Source organism: Micromesistius poutassou (genome assembly GCF_964030765.1).
Source record: "Micromesistius poutassou genome assembly, chromosome: 21".
Lineage (NCBI taxonomy): Eukaryota > Metazoa > Chordata > Actinopteri > Gadiformes > Gadidae > Micromesistius > Micromesistius poutassou.
The window spans coordinates 5,033,625-5,057,041 of NC_140291.1; the positions used below are offsets into that span (position 1 = coordinate 5,033,625).

The following is a 23,417-nucleotide window of genomic DNA, read 5'->3' on the forward strand; positions in this document are numbered from 1 at the left end:
TGGGACAGTTGTTGGTGCATCAGCATTGGTTAGTCGGCAAAGAAATGTAGCCAACGTTACATCAAGTTATTGCTTTTAAAGGATAGACAGAACAAAAACATACAGTATATTGTTTCAGAACAACCTTTTGCCTTTTCATACATTCATGTCATTACCATACCAACTGAAGAATGCATGTCTTAACTGACATTCTGTAGAGTGGTCGCATCACAGACCATCTATCAGGTCTGACATTAATGAAGACAAAATAATTTCTGCTCATGTTATCAAGTAGAACCACACCCTAACTAAACCAACAGGATAACCAAGCAATAAAAACAAACCTTGAACGATAAGAACTGTTTAATAAGCATGCATGAATTAATTTCCCCATGATTGTCTGTAAGCCATAAGCGGCACTGCTAAGCTTTGTGATCAACTATGTTGAGTACTAAGATCAACACAAGAGCAGGATTTAAGGGTGTGAAGTGTTGATGGTGCAACATGCGGTTTCATCGCAAAACACAGCAGAAAAAACAAACACTTTTTGGAATTTAGAAGAGGGAAGGCCAATGTACTCCAACATCAACAGGTTGTTGCGGCGTCATGGGAAACGCTCTACAATAGCATACGTATGAGAAAAAAAATATATATGTTATGTTTGGGATGATTTTACAATACAACAAAAAACAAAGGGGGGAAAACTTCACATTCATCAAAAGTGAACCTGACCCAAGTCCACAAACTACACAACACCTATATTATAAATGACCTCATTTAGTGTCGGACATACCCTCCACCCAGTTTCATATTGTGGCCCTCGAATGCTTAGAAGGACAACGGGAGGCAAACGGTCAGCTGGTGTGTGTGTGTGTGTGTGTGTATCAAATACTGTAGTCGTATCGTTCCAAAATAACAATTAGAAATCCACCCGGGAGACCATTGCTTTGGTTATCTTTCCACGACCCTGTTTGTTAACGTGTGTTACCATGGAAACGAGCACTATAAAAAACCTAGCCAGGTGAGACAGACAAATATTCGACGACCACTCGAGCACTAAAGGAAAATCACTGAGAGACATTTTGTTTTCGGGATAAAAAAATTTATGATACAGATAAACACAAGTTACAACACAGTCTGTGTAATTCATTAATAACAACAAAAGGAAGGGGGGGGGGGGGGGAGGGGGGAGGGCGGAGCGAGCGGCAAGGTGTTGCGGGAAAGAAAGTAATACACAAGTGTCGACAGGGATAACAATTATTATGAGATTTTTGTTATCACAGATTTTCTTTTTTATGCTTCTTTTTTTCTTTCAGAGAGCTGATGATGGACAGTGGTGTAACCATGGTGGGGGCGGGGCCGGGTAGATGCAGCGGTGAATCCTCCTCAAACCTCCGGTGGCAGGGGCGGTTGAAGGTGAGTGAGCAGGGCGGGGTTAATGAGTGGCAGTGTAGTAATCCCGGAGTCGTTATGGTAACCATACAAGAGTCTGCGAGGATAGTACAGAAGAAGCGGGTGGTGTGTGTGTGTGTGTGTGTGTGTGTGTGTGTGTGTGTGTGTGTGCGTGTGTCTGTGTGTGTTTGGATGTTGGTCTTGTTTAGTTTTGGCTGGAAGGTGGGTGGGTGGTGTGGGGGGGTGGGGGGGGATGTCTGTCTCTGGGTGCATGTTTGGGGTTCTTGTGTGTGTATGTGTGTGTGTGTGTGTGTGTGTGTGTGTGTGTGTGTGTGTGTGTGTGTGTGTGTGTGTGTGTGTGTGAGAGCCTGCTTGTGTGTGTGTGTGTGTGTGTATGTTCTTGTGTGCATCTGGTGTGTGTGTGTGTGTATATGCGTGTATGTATTTGTGTCCATGTATACATGTATGTGTTTGTACGTGTGTCTGCATATGTGTGTATGCATGTATGTGTGTACGTCTGTGTGTGTGTGTGTGTGTGTGTGTGTGTGTGTGCGTGTGCGTGTGTGTGTGTGTGTGTGTGTGTGTGTGTGTGTGTGTGGTCTCGGTGTCGGCCCCCCTGCTCACGGGGCCCCGTGCCGCGCCTCGTACTTGGTGAGGATGTTCTTGGTGCGGCCCAGCTCCTTCCTCAGCTCCACCACCTCCTGCCGCAGCGCGTTGTTCTCCTTCTCCAGGAAGCCTGCCCGGATGGCGATCTGGTTCTCCTTCAGCCGCCGTGCGTCCCGGGACCGCTTGGCCGCCACGTTGTTCTTCCGGCGCCGGGCCCAGTACTTGTCATCCTGCTCGATGGCACAAGGGGGGACGGGAGAGAGAGGCTAGTGAGTGAGTGAATGGTTGGAGTGAACAAGTACAGACAGTATTTCCCCATGGAAGGGAGGGTTCATGTGCAGCAAGTCTAAGTGATGCAAGCAAGTGATGTGGATCGAATCCAGAGACATGAGAAGATAGCAATAAGAACGACAATTGGAATAAAATATGGGAATACCAGTGATATATTTTTGATTCATTATCTCGAAGGACCTTGTGTAATTCAATCTAACAGTGAGTTCACATCGAGAGATAATCAATGCAGAGTCGCTTGTCACAATCGTGCCCTTGAGTAGACGCCGAGTCTCAAATCCGTATGTCGAGTAGGTGCTTGGATTTACCGGTACTACATTTGCACAGGTATTGTATCACTGTAGACATGGCCTGAGATGACACTGATGTTTCTTTGTTGCTGTAATCGTTTTGTCGGTTTTCTCAGACAAAGCGAGAAGATGCAATAGAAACTGTACAATGGAGTCTATGTGGTCCCTGGGAAGAGGTAAGGAGAGGGTGAGGAGAGATGATAAGAGAGGGAGAGAGGAGAGGTGGTTTAAGGGAAGAGGTGGCCCACAGAGAGAGAGAGAGAGAGAGAGAGAGAGAGAGAGAGAGAGAGAGAGAAAGACGGGAGAGATTGTGACTCATGGCACCACTCAGAGTGAATGAGGAGCCGGGAGATAATCTCCTAAACCAGGACAGTCTGATCTGATGCTGCACACTGGAGTAGCAGCCACTGAGGCTTTAGACCAATGGGAACGCACGGATACAGCTGGCCTATCACAGTGTCAGGTGGAGTAGCTGGAGGCAGAGAGCGAGTGAGACCCAAAATGACTGTTAGAGATAGAGAGAGCGAAAGACGGTGACATCCGAAGAGAAGGGAACAGAGAGAGAATTATAGAAAGGATGAGACAGAAGGGTGAGAAGGAGGACGACGAGGAAGGAGGGATCAACAGAGACGGTATAGGAGAGATAGTAAGCAAGACAGACAGCGAAGGATAGAGGGAGAGCCATAAAGAGATGGATGCAGAAACAGACACAGTCATTGTTTAGAAAGAGTCAAAGCGATAGATCCCGGCAGTGTGTGCGTTCCCACAGAGTTCCAGGTTGCGGTTGCCTTAAGCCCTGTCATGGACGCCAGAGAGCTCTAATCACCATTAACACACACACATGCACACACACACACACCCTCATCGTTGCCGCTGTCTGAATGCAACCACAGTGCAGACACAACAATGGCGGCTAAATCCTCGAGGCGTGCTTACTCATTATTTGTGTGACACTCATAGCGATGCTCATGACCGGTTGCTTGCACGACGGTTGGTGATTTCAGTGTTTTTTTTTTGCAGATATTACTTCCCAGATTTTATTAATATTTGTTTTAGGGTTGAAAATACAACCCTCGTTTTGAAATAGGGAGTGGATCCAATCTGATAGTTATGAATTTAATTTATCTTTTATTTATTTTTATTTCTAATCTGGGAGATAACAGCAGCTATGCCAGGTTATCAAACGTAGGATGTCAAAAGTTCAGAACCAACTCAAAGCAAAACATTGAAACCAACTCCTAATCAAAACCAACACAGTTTCACTGAGTTTGCCAAAAATCGACGCTTGGTCAGGGGCTTTTGGCATTAACTGCTGACGCAAAGGGTGTCCTTGTGCGTTTTCATTCGAAGCAGGGGGTTTTCAACTCATTACAATGTATTCCCTCCACGGAGAACAGTGATAAGTGCATAACCCTTACCCTAACCCTAACCCTAACCCTAACCACTACTACCCTAACCCTAACCCTAACAACTACTACCCTAACCCTAACCCTAATCACTACTACCCTAAGCCTAACCCTAACTACTACTACCCTAACCACTACTACCCTAGCCCTAAAAGGCGGTACTTGCCCCTACCATCCTACGGAAAAAAGATTTGCGGGAGCGCTTTCCCTGGGCGTCAGATATCGCCATGGAGGACACCCTTTGCATCAGCAGTTGATGCCGAAACCCCTTGCGTCGATTTTTGACGAACTCGGATTGAGAATGTGTTGATCAAAATATTGAAACAAACTCCCAACCGAAACATTGAAACCAACTGACCTTGCAGTCTTCAGGGATAAAGACCTTGCGGGCCTTCTTGATCATGGGCTGGGGCTTCAGCTCCTCAGAGGAAAACTTGCGCTTGCGAGGGTCGAACATCTCCTGTCCCGGGACGCTGGACAGCACCAGGTCGGCCGGGTCGGGCTCGTAGCCCACTGGAACCTGAATGGAGTCTGGGTCAATGGGGCTCGGTGTGTTTCTGGAGGTGGGGAGGCCTGAGAGAGGGCATGGGGGAGAAAAAGGGGGAGATTCACACTCGGCTGTACGACGGCCGTAGATGATCTTTCGGTTGAATAACTGAGCGACTCAAAACATAGAATGAACAAATACTACAGGGTTCGTTTACAACCCTTAACTGTTCTGTTGACTATGTTGATATATAAATAACTGAAACGTGTATCCTTTGACTGATCTTTCTGAATTTAGTGAGTCAGTAGTGTCATCTTTGATATATAGACATTTCCTTATTATTATTATTATATAATTCAATTTTCATTCATTTTTTTTTATTATATAATTCATAATTAGTTATTTTAGCTTGAATCATTCAGCCAAGGTCCTCCAGTACAAAAAAGCAAACGATCACTTAAAAGTTAGAGAGCAACAATTTGGCTGAGAATTTGTTCCTAAAGGTAAATCAAAGATGCAAAATTCCACAGTAGATCAATCTGTGGCCACCCAAATTCCTGTATTTTTATTTTTTTTATTTTTTTTAGAGACTCTTATCCGATTGGCTCCAAATCCCACAAAACAAATCTGTTTTTATTGGGGTGGGCAAAATATACAGTGTGGGAGTCAGTATTGGCCGCTACAGGTAAATAATACAATTAGCACTGCTAAATATAAATATATAAATGGTAGGAATGCAGATTCTGCCTCTGATGCACAGTGCCAATGCACACAAAAATGCTCTCCTCTATAACGCCCCCTCGGCCTCTTGTGTTTTGCGAGCGTTGTTCTGTTCATCTGTACGCTTCTCAAGAGTACTCGCCTCCTGTTTCAATTTTCATAGGAATTCAACTCTGACCCGACTAATGTGCATAATGGCCTCTCCATATCCTCCTCTGCATTGTCTCTCCTACCCTCCCTCTCATCCTCTCCCCTCTTCTCTTGTTCCATCTTTCTTCTCCCCTCCCCCCCACCTCACATCTACCCCGCAGTCCTTCCACCTATCCAAACATGCCGTATATTCATCCATCCATCCACCTATTCATCCATTCAGCCTCCAACCATCCAAACATCCTCAGCCCATCCTTCCATCCGTCCATTTGATCCCTCCATCTATCATTCCTCCAGCTCACCAATTCTCAATTCTCGCTCCATCCATCCTTCCCTCTCCCCTCTGCATCTCCTGACCTCTTCCCACCCCTTCCCTTTTGCCTCCCACCCCTCCACCACCAGCACCACCAGCACCACCTCCTACTGCTCCCCCCCCCTTCTCCACTCCACTTATCTTGAGCTGACTCTTAAACCTCGTGGAACCTGACACGTACACGTGAGTTCACGCACACACACACGCACAGAAAAAACGTGTGCGTGTGGTGACCTCGAGCAGATTATGTGTGTGCACAGACATAATCAGCTAGAGGTCACCAGTCTGGCGAGCCCACTGGTCAGAGTGATTGTCAGAAGTGATGGTCAGTCCACCGTTACAGTCTGTTATATAATGGACTGGCAGTAAATACTCTGCAGGCTTGCTCAACACATGTAAGAAGCAAGCGGGAGATTAGCGAGACTATACAGAAGTGAATGGCCCAACAGCAACATTCCACAAATAAATCCTGACAATAATGATCAGCTAATCCAACAAATGAACTAATAGTAAACACACCCATGTTTTTATTCAAACAGTGGTATGTTATTACGTGGCAACTACCACACAGAGCTCATCTCTGGGGTAACATAGCATGATAATGACAGCTTGAAAATCTGGTTGTGACCTGTAAAGAGGCAGACATTCTGTCTCCATTATTCTCTCTCTCTCTCTATCTGATAACGAACAGCTAATTATACGGCGGTGTGTTAATTATCGAGGCGTATTTAGCGCCTATCCCAGCACCTCAGTAAATGTCTAATTCTCGAGGATTAGGCATCTGCCGCCACACATCAAGGCCGCCCATATGAGTAAAAAATGTAGTGTGTGTGTGTGTGTGTGTGTGTGTGTGTGTGCGTATGTGTGGCGTGTACATATGTGTGGCGTGTGTGTGTATATGCATACTTAGAGCGAAGGGCAAGGGGCGAGCGGGGTACATGCAGAGAAACAGGAGCCCCTCCGGTTCTGGGAAAGTGTGTTTTTATGTGTGTTCAGCTGGCTCTGGTCAGCAGCCACAGGGAGGTCAGGGTCAGGTAGAGAGAGGGGCCCCTGAGGGAGGCCCCCAATAGGGCCATCACAAGCTGTTAGGATCCACCTAGCAGGCTGTGAATTCTCCTTCATGAAAACCCCTGAAAACAACCAGAGCTGAGAGCAAAGTCTATATTGGGTGACTTGATGATTGAAGATTTGTTTTAGTTTAGCTACGGCTGTTGCTCATAAATAAACTATGAATGATATATACCAACCACAAATCCACAATCTGTGTTTTTGTTTTGTTTGCTGCGCCTTTATACCCAAAATAACCACACCAAATAACTAAGAACTAGAAAATGTTTAACTCAGAATTGAGAATTTAGAACTGGTGGGTGCTGAAAAAAAAAAGACTAAAAAATTCCCTTTGATCAATTAACCTGGACCTTGTTTTTCCATCATTTTGGAAAGTGACTAGTGCAGACAACAATTTTGGAAATATTCAAATATTCATGCACTTTAATTAATATTAAAGTGCATGTTTTTGCCTCTGACTTAGATTGTTACTATAAGCAGAGAACATTATGGAAAGGATCCTTACAAAGTAATGAAACCTTTCTCTTTACCTTTCCCTTTACCCGGTCTGTTTTACTTTCTAACCAACTCTTACCCCAACTCCCACCAACCCTCACTCACGTCTCCAGCGCTCTCTTCCTGAAATTACATTTTGCCTCGTAAGGTAACATTTCAGACCATTTCCCAGCTGCAATGACATGAATGAGTGAATACTCAAAACATTGTGTGTGTGTGTGTGTGTGTGTGTGTGTGTGTGTGTGTGCCTGTGCTTGTGTGTGTGTGTGTGTGTGTGTGTGTGTGTGTGTGTGTGTGTGTGTGTGTGTGTGTGTGTGTGCGCGCACCTGTGTGTGTATGTGTGTGTGTGTGTGTGTGTGTGTGTGTGTGTGTGTGTGTGTGTGTTACCCTTCAGCAAATTTAATCAGTGGTAGTTGTTGTTGTCAGAACATGAGCTCTCAAAACAGCCCTCTTATGGACCAGAGGGATAACAACCTTCTGTCTCCCCTCCCTTGTCTTCTCAATATAACATAATATTGTGCATTTGTAGGTCTTATAAGGGTCCTGTTCTTCTCCTGTGACGGCAAACGTCTCCTTCTGTGATTGATAGTATGTCGTAATTATCTTAATGCTAATGGTGTAACAGCACTGAGTCTGTAATGATGCATGTACTTAGGTAACAACACACACACACAATCTATATATTTCTACACTATATATATGTATAGTTGCAGAGCCCTTGCCAAACTTGCCTCTTACGTTAGTATGTTATTTATTTTGTGTTTCATTTGTTTTATAAACGGGTAATTAATCCATGTTCAATGTGATTTAACCCTCATCTAACGTAAGAAATAGCCGCTTATTTGTTTTGTTTATTGTGAGCTAATAAAGTTATATGTGGGGTCAGAGTGTGCAGGGTTTAGGTGTGCACGGATGTGTTTTGTAGCGTGATGAGGGAGAGACTGATAATGGAACGCGACAAGCATCAGGAGAGAGGTTAACTATTTAGGTATGAGGTTAACTGACTACAAGAGATTTTACCTTTTATTTTACTTCCATGCGTTAGAAGTGACCGAGTTGGGCCGTTGGTATGTTTGTTATTTAAGAGAGACGAGGGAGTGTGAAAAGGGTCGCTGGTCATAAGGCTTCCAACATCAGCCTAATGGATTACAGATAACCGGATTCCTGTCTAAGTTCAAGTTGGTTTGTCACATTTCTCATTGTTCCGAGCTGAGCTCCATGCATGTTATTTACCCCGGGATAAAACAGACATTTTATATATAATTTTCGATAGCCTCTGAAAGGTCATTTGTTTGACATCAGGATCAAAGTCATTGTGCGTTCATTTATAAATACTCATTCGTATTTAAAGCTTGGTTATAGGAAACCTGGCACTAGAGTGTGCACAGTAGCCCATAGGTGCAGGAGAGCGCTCTGACTCTGACTTTATTTGGAACCTCAGGGACAGTGTCTAAACATAGCAACATAATCTATGGTATAATCTGGGACATGCCTTCCCCCTGGACGGCCGCTTAAGGCGATAAGGCTGCAGGCACCCGCAGGGTTACCTAGCGTTCAGCAGATAGGGAACACTCACTCTCTCACACACACACACACACACACACACACGCACACACGCACACACACGCACACACACACACACACACACACACACACACAAACACATACACACACACGCAAGGGACAGGGACATAGAGGGAGAGACAGACAAGAGAGAGTGGGAGTAGAAAGGGAGAGAGAAAGAGAGAGAGGAAGAGGAAGAGGGCAACAACAGAGAGCAAGATAGAGAGAGGGAGGAGAGAGAGAGGGAGGAGAGAGATAGAATTCAGAGAGCGCGAGTGAGGAGTGAGATGGGAAAGAGAGAGAGAGTGAGAGAACACAACACAAACATCATCAGTTTGGGTAGAACTAAAAGGAAGAAGGGGCTTTAGTTCGACCTCACAAGAGCAGCCTGTTGATCTTCTTTAACTCATGTGTCACGTATGATCAGCCCAGTGAGTTCAACCTGCCCCTGGCCTAATTCTACTCGGGTCAGGTAAACATGCCAAGTTCAGACACTCCCTGCCTTTTCTTGATTTTGCGTCTGCATTGTCTTTGCATTGCCCTTGATGTGACAGCTCTTTTGTCGCAACAACAAAGATAATCTTCTAAAGCACAAATTAAAGAATTACGCACAGATTACATATGGCAATATCAAGAACCAGTTAACTAAATAATACAAATATACAAATTCATATATATTATAAATATATATTCATAATAAATATCTCTCTATATATATTTTTATATATATATATATTTGTATATAAATGCAAATATGTTGTAATGTATGACGTAAATGTAAAATAATCATAATAACTAGTGTACAATCTAAGATGACTTAGAAAGAAACGTGATATATAAACATTGAGAAAGGGGAGATGATCCACTCGTTGTGGCCCAGTTTAGGAAGGTACAGCATATACTGAAAAATACTGAGTTCATGCCAGAACACGCTCCACAGTAGGCCTCTCTGGTTCTCACGCATGCGCTCTCTTTCGTTTTCCTCTCTCCCTCTCTCCCGCTCTTATTCTCTGGATCTCGCCTCGTCCTCTCTAGCTCCGGGTTCGCTCTCTCTCACCCTCACACTCAATTGCCCTCTCTCCCTCTCTTGCCCTCTCAACAGCAACAAACCACCAGGGCAGAGCACAAGCTACAGAGTGAGATCACAAGGTCCGTAGATCAGGGTGTGCACGACGATTGCAGCGCAGAGACACAGAGATATCAACCAAAAAGTGTGTTACTAATTAAATTTCCATATCATCAATGGCTCGTTTAAGTCTGTTCCGTGCTTGAACTCAAAGGTCGAGGAAATCGAACGTCAACCGCCAGCCAAGTTCCCTAATTACAGAGCGTGCAGAACGCTGCAGGGCGCACAACAGTAATGTTCGTTGAGTATCATCATCCTCACTCGTCACCAGAGACAATTATCGCCCGGCTCTGTTGTGGAGGGCGGGGAGAGGACATGGGTTGGGTGATTGTGTGTGTGTGTGTGTGTGTGTGTGTGTGTGTGCGTGTCCGTGTTGGTGTGTGTGTGTGTGTGTGTGTGTGTGTATGTGTGTGTGTGTGTGTGTGTGTGTGTGTGTGTGTGTTCTGGAAGGAATTGGCCAAAGCAAAAGCGAGTCCTGTCAAGTTGTTCCGCCTCTTCATTTGGGACCCACAGCCGCATCCGTAAACTTTCTGCCAGACAGATGTCAAGCAAACGCCTCACCCAACATGCCAGGGAATCAATCAACTCCTCTCATGTAGCTCAAGGTGCTACCCAATGCCGTTTGAACCCGGTGACCTGGTGTGGTCCTCATCACGGATCACCTGCATTCTCTTCACGTGTATTTTTGCTCTTTATATTTCTCGTGTATAAATTCCTCAATTCCCACATGAATTATACAATAAGTACCATAATGATTATAATTAAAAGTTTAGTTATATTGCACCTTTCAAGGACAGACGTCACAATGTGCTTCACTGAAAGCAAATAAAATACAGAGCAACAGATGTTAACTGAAATACACAGCAATGACATTTAATCAAATTCAGAGCAACAGTTATCCAGCAAAAGAAGCCCAACCAAAAGGCCTGGAGGACATCCATTGGGGATCGCAAACATTTCCCAGTTAACGCTAAGTTAACACGCTCTGACAACAGCTCTGTGTGTGTGTGTGTGTGTGTGTGTGTGTGTGTGTGTGTGTGTGTGTGTGTGTGTGTGCGTGTGTGTGTGTGTGCGTGTGTGTGTGTGTGTGTGTGTGAGTGTGTGTGTTTGTGTGTATGTGTGTATGTATGTATGTATGCGCATGAGTGAGTGAGTGAGTGAGTGAGTGAGTGAGTGAGTGAGTGAGCGAGTGTGTGTGTGTGTGTGTGTGTGTGTGTGTGTGTGTGTGTGTTTCCCTGTCATGTGCATTACCTGCTCTGACGGGACTGCTGTGCATGCAGTTGGGCGAAGCCATGGCGGATGCGTGCGGGGCGACGACCGCCGCGTGGGCGCTGAGGTCCATCACCAAGGGCGACGGCGTGGCGCCAAGGGGGGCCGGGGTCGTGGGGGTCATCTGGATGGCCGGCTGGCAATGGGGCAGGGGCGGCGGCGCCTGTGACGGGTGCTGGTCGTGGTGGTGGGGGTGGGGGTGGTGCTGGTGGTGGGGGTGGCGAAGGGGGTTCTGGGCGGGGCTGGAGGGGATGCCGTTCTCTGACAGGAACTCCTCCAGGTCCATGTACTCCAGCTGGAAGTTGTTGCCGTCGTAGGGCAGGGTCTTGTCCCACAGGGTGGGCCCCAGGAAGGCCGACTGGGGTGCGTTCCTCTCCTCCTCCAGGCTCTTCTCCTTCTCCTGCTCCTTGTTGTGCACTGAGAGGGGTTAAGATAAGGATACATGAGGATGGGTTAAGATAAGGGATACTGATTTGCCATAAGGGTACATAAATATCCATTCATGATCATTTGTTAATGCAATGATACGCATTCACTAAGCAGTTAACTATTAGTTGAGTGAACCTTTACTCATGTTTAGTAATGTAGTTCATGTTAACGCAGGTAATGGTGTTCGTGTTTACTAATGTATTCACCTATACAATATATAATATGGTCAGGGTTAATCCTAAAATCAACCCACTAACGCTAACCTTAATCAAAACACATGCCCCAACCCCTAGGCTTATGCTATATAATAACCCTTTTTTCTGCATTAAATAACGTGAATTAATGGTTAACTAATGGACCCTTATTGTAAACTGTTACCAGATAATGATGGATAGGCTAAAATATATGGATAGGATAGGGTAAAGATAAGGATAGGATAGTGTTAATAAATGGCATGGATAAAGTTAAGATAAGGCAAAAGGTGTATCCTTTGCAACACAGTCTCATTTAACATTCCACCAAGGACAAATAATACAATACAAATTGAGGGGTAGTTAATACATAATCATTTTTAATGCGATTTCGGAGTAAACTTTGTCCTACAGTGATACAAATTCCCCTCGTTAAGGAAGAGGTAGGGGATATAAAGTGAATACAAATTTGTGTCATTAAAGCTGCTGTAGGTAGGATTCGAGCAGTGTAAAGTGAGAGAGAAGAAAACAAGATTTTTTTAAATAAACAACCCAGGAAAACATCTCTCAGGAAAACAACCCTCTCTGCTCCCTCCTTCAGAGGCAGGCGCAGTCAAGCAGAACAGATATTCCAGCAGAACATTGCCCTCACTAATAGTTTACGGATGGTTGGCTGGCATTTGTAAGGCATCATTACAGTAATATGTTGGAAATGTAATAGCCAAAGACCACTCTCGGCTCATTTCTGACCAATCAGGACATCTTTCCCCTGCTTCTTTCAGGGGATCCATCTTCCCGGTAAGTCACAGGTGCAGGAATGTAAGACTTCCCAAAGGCAGAGAAAATTAGTAAATGAGCAGAGAGGGAGGGAGAGTTTTTTCCTATTGTTGTTAAGAATCCTGCCCTCTTCTCTCTCTCTTTACAAACCGTAAATCTCACCTTGAGCACTATTAAGGGGCAGGGTGTCATGGGACAGTGATTATCAAGAGGTGTCATTGAGCAACAGGTTTGAGCATCTTGTTGCATCTTGTTGTTGTGGGACGTGTAGGATAGGGGAAGTTGAGCTGTTGATACAGCTCTTCAGCAAGGCTATAATGAGCGGGGTTTTTTTGCAGTTAAAGTTTTTAGGCCAACATTCTGAGTTCAGAGAAATACTCAATAATAGATAACACCTTCTGAGCCATCACATAAGCAAGGAGAAGTAGAAAGTGTTAAGTGGAACCTATAGAAGGGGAAAGCAAATTTCAGCAGGGCTGAACAGTGTTACAGTGGAAACGGTACCATCTTATTACCCAGCACAGGGATAAAGACACCAGGAGGAAGGGAAGGTGTTGTAAACATTGGCTTTGGTAACTCTCACTTAAATGTATCAAGGCTAGGTAGTTTGGTCTTGAGTACTTCATAAAAACAAGTAAATACTTTAAAGAAAGCTAAGAGTTGAGCAAGCCAAGTTAAGGATATTAAGGGCTCCAGAATTGTCTTTGAAACTATAGTTTTTAACAAGAGAAACCTTTCATGATATATCATATAATATATCACCAAAAGCCTATTAGCATCATTGAGTATTGTAATTATATAAATACTCAAGACTTCTGAATGGCACTACTTTCTTTGTTTCCTTCATTGTTTTGTTTGTTTGTCTTTCACATGTTCGTTGTATTGTTTGTTTCTAATGAGTGGAGATAAAGGGAGGCGTTCCTATTCACATTTGACAGCCTAGAAGTGAACATTAGGGTGCAGGTCAGACAGCATAACTGGAATTCTTCTCCACTCCTGCCTGTTGACATTCAATTCCCCATGATCCGCTCAGGCAATTTGCGCATGCAGAATATCAACCGATTACCTAGCTCGTGATAACAACACTCAAAACCATGACGATGGTATAATTATAGTCATTATAATAGTAACAATAAGAAAACAATAATATTAACAATAAATCATAAAAGTAATAATGATGATAACAACAAAAATGATAATACAACAATAACAATACAAACAATAACAATGATTCTGCTTTAGACGCAGGATAGATGAAATGTACTTTTGCAGCCCAGTGAGTGAGTGGATGTTTACCTTCATGGTGGAGAGGCAGCTTCATCGGGTTTTCCAACAGGGATTTGAGGACGCCGTGTGTCGCTGAAGGTAAAAAACTCACGGGGAGATGTCTTGACATTGTCTCCATTGTGGCGTCTTTAACCGTGGAGATTTCAATGAAAGCCTTGGATAGTCCTCCTTGTCTCCGAACGGGGCGAAAAACAATATCACATGCGAAAAATAGTCGGAAGAAAATTAATTATTAGGGAGGTAAAAATGATTGAACTCAAAGAGTAACAAACGCAGAAGCCCGTCAGCGATGGACAGACCGAATGTGAAGTGTTTTGGTTTGCACACACACACACACACACACACACACAACAAAAAAAAAAAAAGCGCGCTGGGCTTCACAAGACGATCAACGATTCCATGTGTGAGAACTGAGGTGCGTGTCTTCAAACCATGAGAAGCAACCAGCAGCACCACATCATAGTTGCGTTTCATATCCAAGGGTCCGGACGTACAGTGGGCGGAACCTCGCGCCGTAAATAGACCAATCAATGAAGCCGAACGTCAAGTAGGCGTTACCGACTAACTCTACAAGCCAATGATAAGAGCGCGAGGTACCGCCCACTGAGCTCTCATATACAGTAACTACGCGCCCAATACATGTATTGCTTATCTCCTCACACAGGTCAATATTTATCTCTCATTTTCTCCATGCGCAAATTAAAACATGCACATATTTAAAACGACACACATTGACGCAGAACATTAGTGAATACTGGAATACATTTTACAAAGAAAATACAACAACAATAGGCCTACAGGTACACTTTTTGTAGCCTATTTATGCGTTTGATGAAGTTCATGAAACAACTATGGGTCCCAAACGGCAGATAGTGTTACAGTGACGATTTAACTGAAAACTATTCTAAGCGAGGAGAAGGTGGTTGGGGATGAGATGAGAGTTTCACTTAGCGCGTGGTCGAAAATGTTGCATCAGTAAATGTCAGGTGGGCCTTTTCCTTGAAATGGGCCCTGGATGAGAGGAAGAAAACTGCTGCCATCATGTAAGCGAGGCCCTCTGCTTTTTTTCCCTTGTGACGCTTTCCACAGACTTGGCCGCGCCCCCCCGGCCCAGCCAGCCTAGCGCAAAGCAGAACGGTGGTCATTTAAAGGGGCGGGGTTGACCTATTTTCGTCCAATAGCGAGGCGGGTAGCTTTTGATGTCGTCCACTCTCTCCCATCCCGTTCCAGTCCACCGCCTGGTCACATTGCAACTCGTGTGCTTTTACGCGCAGTAAAAGCAGTAGAACAACAAGTCAATCAAAAAAAAAAAAAAAAAAGGGAACGCCTCTACCACCTTGTTGAATTCGAAGTAAGAGGATAAAGAAAATCTAATGTTGCACATCAAGTCAGACATAATTGAACGTAACTTTAGTGGTTATGGGCATGAATTGTAGTCTTAGGCTTCCCTACGGTTAATAATCCTACAAAAAAAAATCGACTCACGCAAATTGTAGTCTCATTGTTAAAGTCACTTGTGTCGATCATATGGCTGGGATGTGCATACGTTTTAATAAAACCAGCCTATTGTAATGAAGGACGTTGTATAAAGGCATTGTTTTGACTATCTTGTGTGGGGGGAGGGATCTAAGAGCGGGTTGCGTTAATTCATTGGTCGCACCTACTTATACTAGGAGACAGGAGCGGCGCGTGGTCACGCAAGGTAAAGGACGTTAACGGCTGGTCACGTAATCCGGAAATGCTCTGTAGGCTAGACCGCCTCATTTAACAACGCTCGTTCGGCCTTCGGTGTGGCCTTTGCGGTCTACGAAGGCCACACCTTCATAGACCGCGTCCTTCAAAGGATGCAGCCCCTGAATTGGGACACAGTCAATGTTATGGGTGAGTGAGCTAACTGTGGCAAGATGGCCACCAGTGCGGACGTTCGACTCCATTGGCCAGCAGCACGGACGAGACATCTAGTGTTCTAATGGTGCCTTCTATTTGTCTCGTAATCGCGACTTGCAGCTCGGGTGTGACGTCACATCCGTCTCGTAAAACGAGTGACCCCGGGTTTTTCGTTCTATTTGGCACACAACAAGACGAGTCGGAGCTCTGCTTTCTGCTCAAGAATCGGCATTGTTGTCATAGCAACATGGAGCGTGTCTAGCCAATTTCAGCGGCACAAGCTACAAAATAGGCGATATTTAACACATAATAAGACTGTAACAACATGCCTATAGGTAACAGTGTACAGTGCTATGTGTACGACTTCTTCATTTGGTTACAACAAAAACACAAGTGCTTAAAATAGTAGAAAACCACAATGTTTACTACATGTGATGCTCGGAGTAGCCATCTTTGTTTACTGAACTCGGGGTCCTCTGAGTTCAGACGAGTTGACGAGTCGTTTTTACGACCTCGGGGGCGTTCTATTTGCAACTTCCGGTTCGTAACTCAGAAATCCGACTCGCAGATCGAGTCGGGTGGACAAATAGAAGGCACCATATATATATATCTATGGCGACGGGTGGGTGGTGCTGGGAAGTGACGTGTTAACGCTAACGCCGAGCTGCACTCAAGGTTTGGGGTGGTTGCTGTTCACATGCTATTAGGGCTGCCGGCAGCGAAGACAGTTTTTGCGGCTTACCAGCTAGGGGTTCTCCGGTTCCGCTACTTATCTGAGGCCTCACGAGTGCTGGACTGGCGTCTCTCCTCTCCCCTCTCCCGGAAAATAGTGACCACTGCCAGCAAGCTGTTGGGTACTAATTTGAATAGTCTGGAACACATCTACAGAGAGAGAGTACTGAGTAAAGCAGACAACGTTTTAGCAAATACAGAACACCCAATTTTCACCACCTTTGAACTATTACCATCAGGTAGCAGGTTTCGATATCCAGCCCTCTCCAAAAATAGGACAAAACAGTCATTCATTCCACAATCCATCAGCTTTTTAAACCAACATCTAAAAAGAAGGTTTTAATTCCCCTGCTCAGCGGGTCTGACTGGGGAACACAATACTGTCTTACATGACATCTATTCATTTATTCTGATGGCATGTACAATACTGGCCACTACGCTCTTTGCGATCTGTAACCAGGGGATTGTGTGTTGATGTCATGTCTGTCTAAAGTCTAATGTCCTTAGATGTGTCCTTGTAATGTGTGGGAAATATGATTTTGTGGTCTTGTCAGTGGTTGTGTGTTTATTTATATATATATATATATATATATATATATATCTTTTTTTATTATTATTATTATTTTTTTGTATGTTGTTGTCGTGGTTAATGGTCATGTGTCTTTGTCTATTCACTGAGAAAAAATTTCCCCAAGGGGACAATATATTATCTATCTCTATCTTGCCTACCAGCACCAAAGCCTAGACCCCGGGGGAGGGTCTCGCATACCGGGAGAGTTTAAACCTCTATTGTGTGTGTGTGTGTGTGTGTGTAACCTGTTTTAAACCTGGCAGTCTAACCTCTTCATGATTGGGTTGGGAGGGTTAATGATGAACGGAACCCTGATGTAGCCTAGTCTGATTGCGTCTTTGGTGTGGCTTGTTATTGCATTGTAAACGTGTGCAGTGCCCTATGGGGGTGGTGTGTGTATAGCTTTAACGTTCCCTGTGTGCCGTGTTAGGACCTATACTTTGCTGTGGTGGATTATTCGCTTAGGCGGACAACATGTTGGGTTGAGGACTTCATGAACCTTACCCAGTCTGACATGATTGGTAGCTGCATTAATTATATTAAATAAAGAATATTGTTTGTACCTTTGTGGTGCTGCCTGGGTTGTTGATCATTTCCCCCTAGCCGCAACAATCTGACCTCACATTCTAGGTTTATTACACTATCAATACTTATCACAGTAACCCTTCTGTCGTCAGCGTTGGGCCCAACAAGTTGAAACTGCCCCCCGCCACCCGACCCCCTTCCCTTCTCTAGTTATTATCCTCCCTCTTACTGTAGTTCATGTCACATGCCATTTATTGATGTTCACATTATACCCTTATGATTTATGTGTAAGGTTTATTTATTCTGGAAAGCACTTGCTTGAAACTCGCTCTATAAATAACACAGATCATTTGTCTATTATTGTCGTCTATTATTATTATTTGTATAAATATTATTATTAGTATTATAACAACAATACAGCGGGACCACACAGATACGGTGATACCGCAACGGAGAATCGCTGCTATTCCCTGCAGCCTCTGTTTTATTAAAGCTTCCCTGGCAACAGTGGATGCAAAAACTGCGCAGTGTTGTGACGACCTCAGCGAGGGAAAAGTAGGGCAGAGCTGAGCCAGTGGCGGGTTTTAACAATGAGTGGGCGAAATCTTGCATCAAGTAGTGTTACTATTTAGCCTACCGAGCGCTCTGAATCTTGTATATTAACATATTCAAGCCAAATAGACCTACTTCCTTTTCCCCAAATTGCCCCGTGGAGGAAAAAATGACAACGCTTTTGGCTGTCTATGGCGGATTCTGGGTGTTTGCTGGAACATTTGCCATTCACTTGAATTGTACCCTATGTGTAGGAGTATTTGTCTGTGTCACATTTAGAAATTAAATGTCTGTATGTGAAAATGAATGTGAAAAATTGTCTTTAATTGAGTTGTTTTGTCTGCTCTGAGTGAGTAACCAAAGAGTATAATGAATCCAACTGTTGACTCATATTCAATTCAGTCGTGTAATAGAAGTTTGTCCTTCCTCGCTAAATATAGTTTCTTAATTCTTCTCTGCTTATACGCACACACAAATACACCCACACACATGCACAAACAAATACACACACATGCACAACACCATGCACACACACAAGCACAACTGAAAAGCAATCATCTAATCAATTTATAAGCATTTTGCCTCACAAGGGATGCAATATGGTTAGCCGGTTTACACGCAAAGCTGAGCGCGCTAATTCAGAACATTCCTGAATTAGCCCGCTCATGCTCCTGACGAGCCCTCATATGACCTCACTTCCCCCTTCAGAGATTCCAGACCAATAGACCAATGTCTATTTATCAAAACACAGCATGGGAGTATAAATCAGTACTAGGGTAAAGAATTAAGTCATGGGCCTCAAACTGGAAGAATGGGAACAAAGTTCCCTTTGAAAAAAATGGTTAGGGTTAGTCTATTGACACAAACAGTCTATTGTCTGTTTGTGTGTTTGTATGTATGTGCAGGCACTCAAAACTATTGTTGTCTCTCGAGGACATGCATGTTGGTGATACTTCTGTTGAGTGTATCACCCAAGTATCACCCAACACACAAAAGTATCATGTATGTGTACATTTATGGTTGTGTGTATGTACAGTATACGGTGTGTGTGTGTGTGTGTACATGTGTGTGTGTGTGTGTGTGTGTTTGCGTTTGTGTGTGTGTGTGTGTGTGTGTGTGTGTGTGTGTGTGTGTGTGTGTGTGTGTGTGTGCATGTGTGCATGTCTGTGTGTGTGTGCGTGCGTGCGTGCGTGCGCATGTGTGTGTGTGTGTGTGTGTGTGAGAGGTTGGGTGCCTTGGGGGGGGGGGGGGTAGGTCAGCATTTACAGTATATGTTTATGAGTACGTGTCATCTGATAGGAGTTTCAGGTCATGGTGATATTTATATAACCACACCTGCTGCTGCGGGAGAGCCATAATCAATAGCACCCCCCCCCCCCCCCCCCCGACACACACAAACACACACACAAGATTGCATGCATACATGCTTGCGCATACTAACACACACACAGAGAAAGAGAGAGTGGAGCTTTATCGATCATTCCAATGATGTAATGCACTGAACCAGTAAAGTGAATACTTAGTTATGGTAGTACTTTACAAAGTGTTAATAATTGGTAGATGCTTTAAATATATGGTAGTGGCCATTGCAGTAAACAAAGCTGATCCATTAAAACCTCAGCCATGCGTATCATTGTGTGGCTACATGAGTATCACTTTGGGTTGATGCCCCGCTGCAAAGACTGTTGAATGTTATATGAAAGTGAGTTGTGTTTCCATCTTCCATCTTTTGTGGATGCACAAGAGTAGCACCTGAGCATTTGATCATTTCATTATCAGTTTGCTTAAGCTTGTAGAAGAAAAATATGGACCCTATTGTTGCCTGGGGGGAGCCTTAGGGACAAAAGTTTGCTACGACAAGCTTTATGGAATGCAGCCTTGTATTGCTCTCAGAATAGCATTAAAACAAGGAGAGAAGGAACGTGGCCAGATTTGAGAATGGTGCTCAACGGTCCTCTGGAGATAAAGGAGGATATAGAGTCACTATTCCACTTCCAACTTTTTCTGGCCAAGTAGAAGAGAAAAAAAAAATCCATATTACTACTCCTCTGTTATCAGCTTCAAAGATCCAGAGTCACGATGGTGGATAAACAGAAAACCATGGAAATGAAGGAAGCAGAGAGTTTTTTAACCTTTCGGGGGAATCTTTATTAACTGGCAGTGTTTGAATGCTACAAGTGGAAGGGGAAAAGTGCAAGAATATGAAACACAAAGGGATAACATGGTTACATAAAATACAATCAAACAACACATCTTTAGAGAAATATATACATTCATATAGAGACTGATTGTAAATGCGTTGTCCCCGTGCGACTCAAGTGTGCCTATATCTGCGTTGGGTTATGACAATGCATGATGGGGTGTGTTCATATATTATTATTTGTATTTATTTGATTTGATAATCATTATTTTAATTTGTGTGTGGTCAGCTGAAATATTTCTTAATCTAATTTTTTATACATTTTTTATTCAGCCTTTAGTTGGGGGGCTGATTTGGGGTTATTGAGAATACACCGCACATTTAAACAGTAAGCTGAAGTCTAATATCAAACTGAGTCTTTGTATTTATCAAGTCACATGTCAGTTAGGATCAGAAGAACTCAATCACTCGATGCATCCTATCAGCCCGACCAAGTTTAGTAGATCATCTTCAAAACAATGATTCTGAAGTATATATAAAAACAATGTTGGGCCAGTCCATCATCTGTAGTGGGACAGCCAGCCCAGAACCTTTTTTCATTGGGGGTTTTCGTCCAAACACTCTCCCCTTGTAGATTGGTCCGTGCAAGATTGATATCGGTCTTGATAATTTTTTTGGATCAGGAAGTGCTTTGGAGGAGAAACAATAACTACGTCACTAATGACTCAAATCAGGCCAATTTGGTTTCTAGTGTCTTTACACGGGAGTACAGATAGACACGGCAGGTTTCAGATTTCAGCAAGGAAAAGTCGGATTCGGACAATAGGACCCCTTTAAATATTAAGGCATGACACACATGACATTGGCATGTTTAATAATAGCCTACACCTTAAACACTTTGTCAAACCTAACTCTCACGGCTACCGCTGTTTCTAGCTACACAGACGTGTTGGTCTTTCCCTTCTCCTCCTCCTCCTCCTTCTTCTCCTCCTCTCCCTCCTCCTCCCCCCTCTCTCCCTCCGTCACCCGCTCCGGAGCTGGGGGCGGCCTTGGGGAGACGGGGGTCACGGGTGGACTCCATGAGGTTGTCTGGGTCACATGACTATCAGATCAAAAGGGAAAAGAGGAAAAAAGAAAAAAAGGTTTGAAAATTGATGAACATTTCGCCGAAGGACAAAAGTCAGTCACACTGGATGGAGTTGTTGAGTTTGGGAGCCACTCTGTGTGTGAAAGGTTAGCTGATTATTTACGATCAAAGCTATTGGAGATAGTAGCTCAATCAACAGTAGTTATCGCTTGGTGATATACGGAGATGATAGTGTGCTGAAAGAGTGGATAGAGAGTTAGATGTTAGATGATCATGATATAACAGGGATAGTAAAGATGGCTGATTGTTAAATTAGTCAATTATGTTATTATTATAATAATAGTGGGGAGATGGTTTGGGGATTGACATAATTTTGCCCTCCTACATGGATCATCTGTAGCATTGTTGCATTGAGACCCTAATTCCACAATCAATTTGTCTTAATTATCTTTATTTATGTTATAAATTCCTCCATTACACATGCCATATCAGTGCGACAGATGATTTGCCCCACTCCAAACCGACATGATCCCACGGCTTGTCAGACACACTGATGACACATGACTAGTCCGCTGTCTGCTTTATCTGATCACATAAGCAAATAAAGAATAGCAAAGAAGACCCGCCCACGAAGTCCCTCTGGCAACAACAACAACGTCCTCTAGAGCTCTCTACAGCCACCACTACAGCCACCACTACAGCCTCGTCCATTCTTAAATAATGAGATGTAAAAAATAACATATCATCATGTCGTTGCCGTGGGTGTGACTGCTTAATGGTTTGCATCAAGGGTGAAAAGGAGCACTCACCAACCATTGAACTAATTCACATCACATTACAGTAATTAACCAGCTAAGTAACCAGAAAGCAGAACTAATACACTGTTGAGTCTGGCCCACATTGAAAGGAATTGTTGATTCTTTCTGTGTGAGCTGAGATAAACTCTCCTCGGGCTCATTCATTCCTGTCTCGTGTCCTTGCTTAGACCACTGGTGTCTGTGAACGGAAGCTGCACCGTTTCCTCTTCAACATGAGTCATCTCCCCCCCTCACAAATGACCATCATACAACACTTGGGATGTGGGCCAGTCCGTAACCTCCTGTCCACAGAGAGAAGAAGATGGAGAACTAATCTTACTTGATGAAGTACTTGACTCCCTCTGCCGTGTAGGCCTCGTCCCAGCCATAGGGTAGACCTGTGGGTGAAACACAGTGATGCTTGAAACATACTGAGGACGACACATTTATAGAGGCTGGAATCACAGATTTCTATTTTGTTTTATGCCCTTGTCTAAAGGCGCTGTAGGTGGGATTTAAGAGCTTTTATTGGCGATTATTTAGTCAGAAATGCCTTGGCCAGCCGTCAGCTATTTCTGAGTAAATGCTCTGTGAGGAGCATTTACTGTGGAGTTGAATGTGCCTTTTTCTGTATGAGCCAATTCACCTGTCGCTAAGTCCCCCCCCCTCGTTACCATGACGAACTCGGACAAACAACAAGACTAGATAACAAAATCATATGGAAAAATGTCAGCTGACAGTAAATCAAATCAGATTTTGGACGAAAAATGTATTTAATTTCTTCCAGAAGCCATCCAAAGGGACTACATTACGCTATGCAGGGATATATTAAAAACTTTAAAATACATACAGAAGGTGAAGCTTAAATTCAGTTAGTATTCTGGCCTGCCACACAGTCTGATCCACATTACACACTTTTTATTCTATCTTGGGAAAAGGGATGAAATATACTCCATTCTGCAGCCTCTCGGAATACCGACTGTCCATGTACCCCAAGCACATCATTTGTTTATTTTTACACAAACAACATAAATCCACCATTAAATTCTTATATTATGCCTCCTCCCTGTTGTTTTCAATGGAGTTGTCCGAGCTGATGTCCGAGTATAGTTGAGACTGGAATATCATTGGCTCATCTGCGTTCTAAGGGCGGAGCTTAGCAACAGGTCTATAGACCTTTTTGGGGGGGATTTTCAGTACCGTTAAAGTAGCATTAACAACCTTTTATTACTTTAACGGCACTGACAATCCAAAATCCCAGTCGAAACTAGATGGAAAAAGTGTGTA

The 23,417-nt window shown here is 43.8% G+C and overlaps 2 protein-coding genes across 2 annotated transcripts in view; both read right to left on the reverse strand.

The window, feature by feature from the left end:
• Positions 1-1,007: 1,007 nt before the first annotated feature.
• On the reverse strand, positions 1,008-14,158 carry hlfb (HLF transcription factor, PAR bZIP family member b). The gene is made up of 4 exons (XM_084485334.1): positions 13,849-14,158; positions 11,138-11,572; positions 4,323-4,537; positions 1,008-2,207 (listed from the first exon to the last, which is right to left on the reverse strand). The coding sequence occupies exons 1-4, from the start codon at positions 13,955-13,957 to the stop codon at positions 1,992-1,994; spliced, it is 975 nt and encodes a 324-aa protein (XP_084341460.1). The 5' UTR covers positions 13,958-14,158; the 3' UTR covers positions 1,008-1,991.
• A 720-nt stretch (positions 14,159-14,878) lies between these two features.
• stxbp4 (syntaxin binding protein 4) overlaps positions 14,879-23,417 on the reverse strand; it is a gene marked incomplete at its 3' end in the record, with an annotated part of 50,137 nt that continues 41,598 nt past the window's right edge. Inside the window, exons 21-24 of the mRNA XM_084485564.1 lie at positions 22,471-22,528; positions 21,273-21,348; positions 15,659-15,692; positions 14,879-14,958 (exon numbers count right to left, since the gene is read on the reverse strand). Of these exons, the coding sequence (XP_084341690.1) occupies positions 14,879-14,958; positions 15,659-15,692; positions 21,273-21,348; positions 22,471-22,528 (248 nt within the window). The remainder of the gene's footprint in view (positions 14,959-15,658; positions 15,693-21,272; positions 21,349-22,470; positions 22,529-23,417) is intronic.

Coding starts and splice junctions, on each gene's coding strand:
- hlfb (XM_084485334.1), bottom strand. CDS start 13,957: ATGGAGACAATGTCAAGACATCTCCCCGTGAGTTTTTTACCTTCAGCG. Junction 11,573..13,848: donor GCTGCCTCTCCACCATGAAG/GTAAACATCCAC, acceptor AACCCCTCTCAG/TGCACAACAAGGAGCAGGAG. Junction 2,208..4,322: donor TTATCCCTGAAGACTGCAAG/GTCAGTTGGTTT, acceptor GCCATCGAGCAG/GATGACAAGTACTGGGCCCG.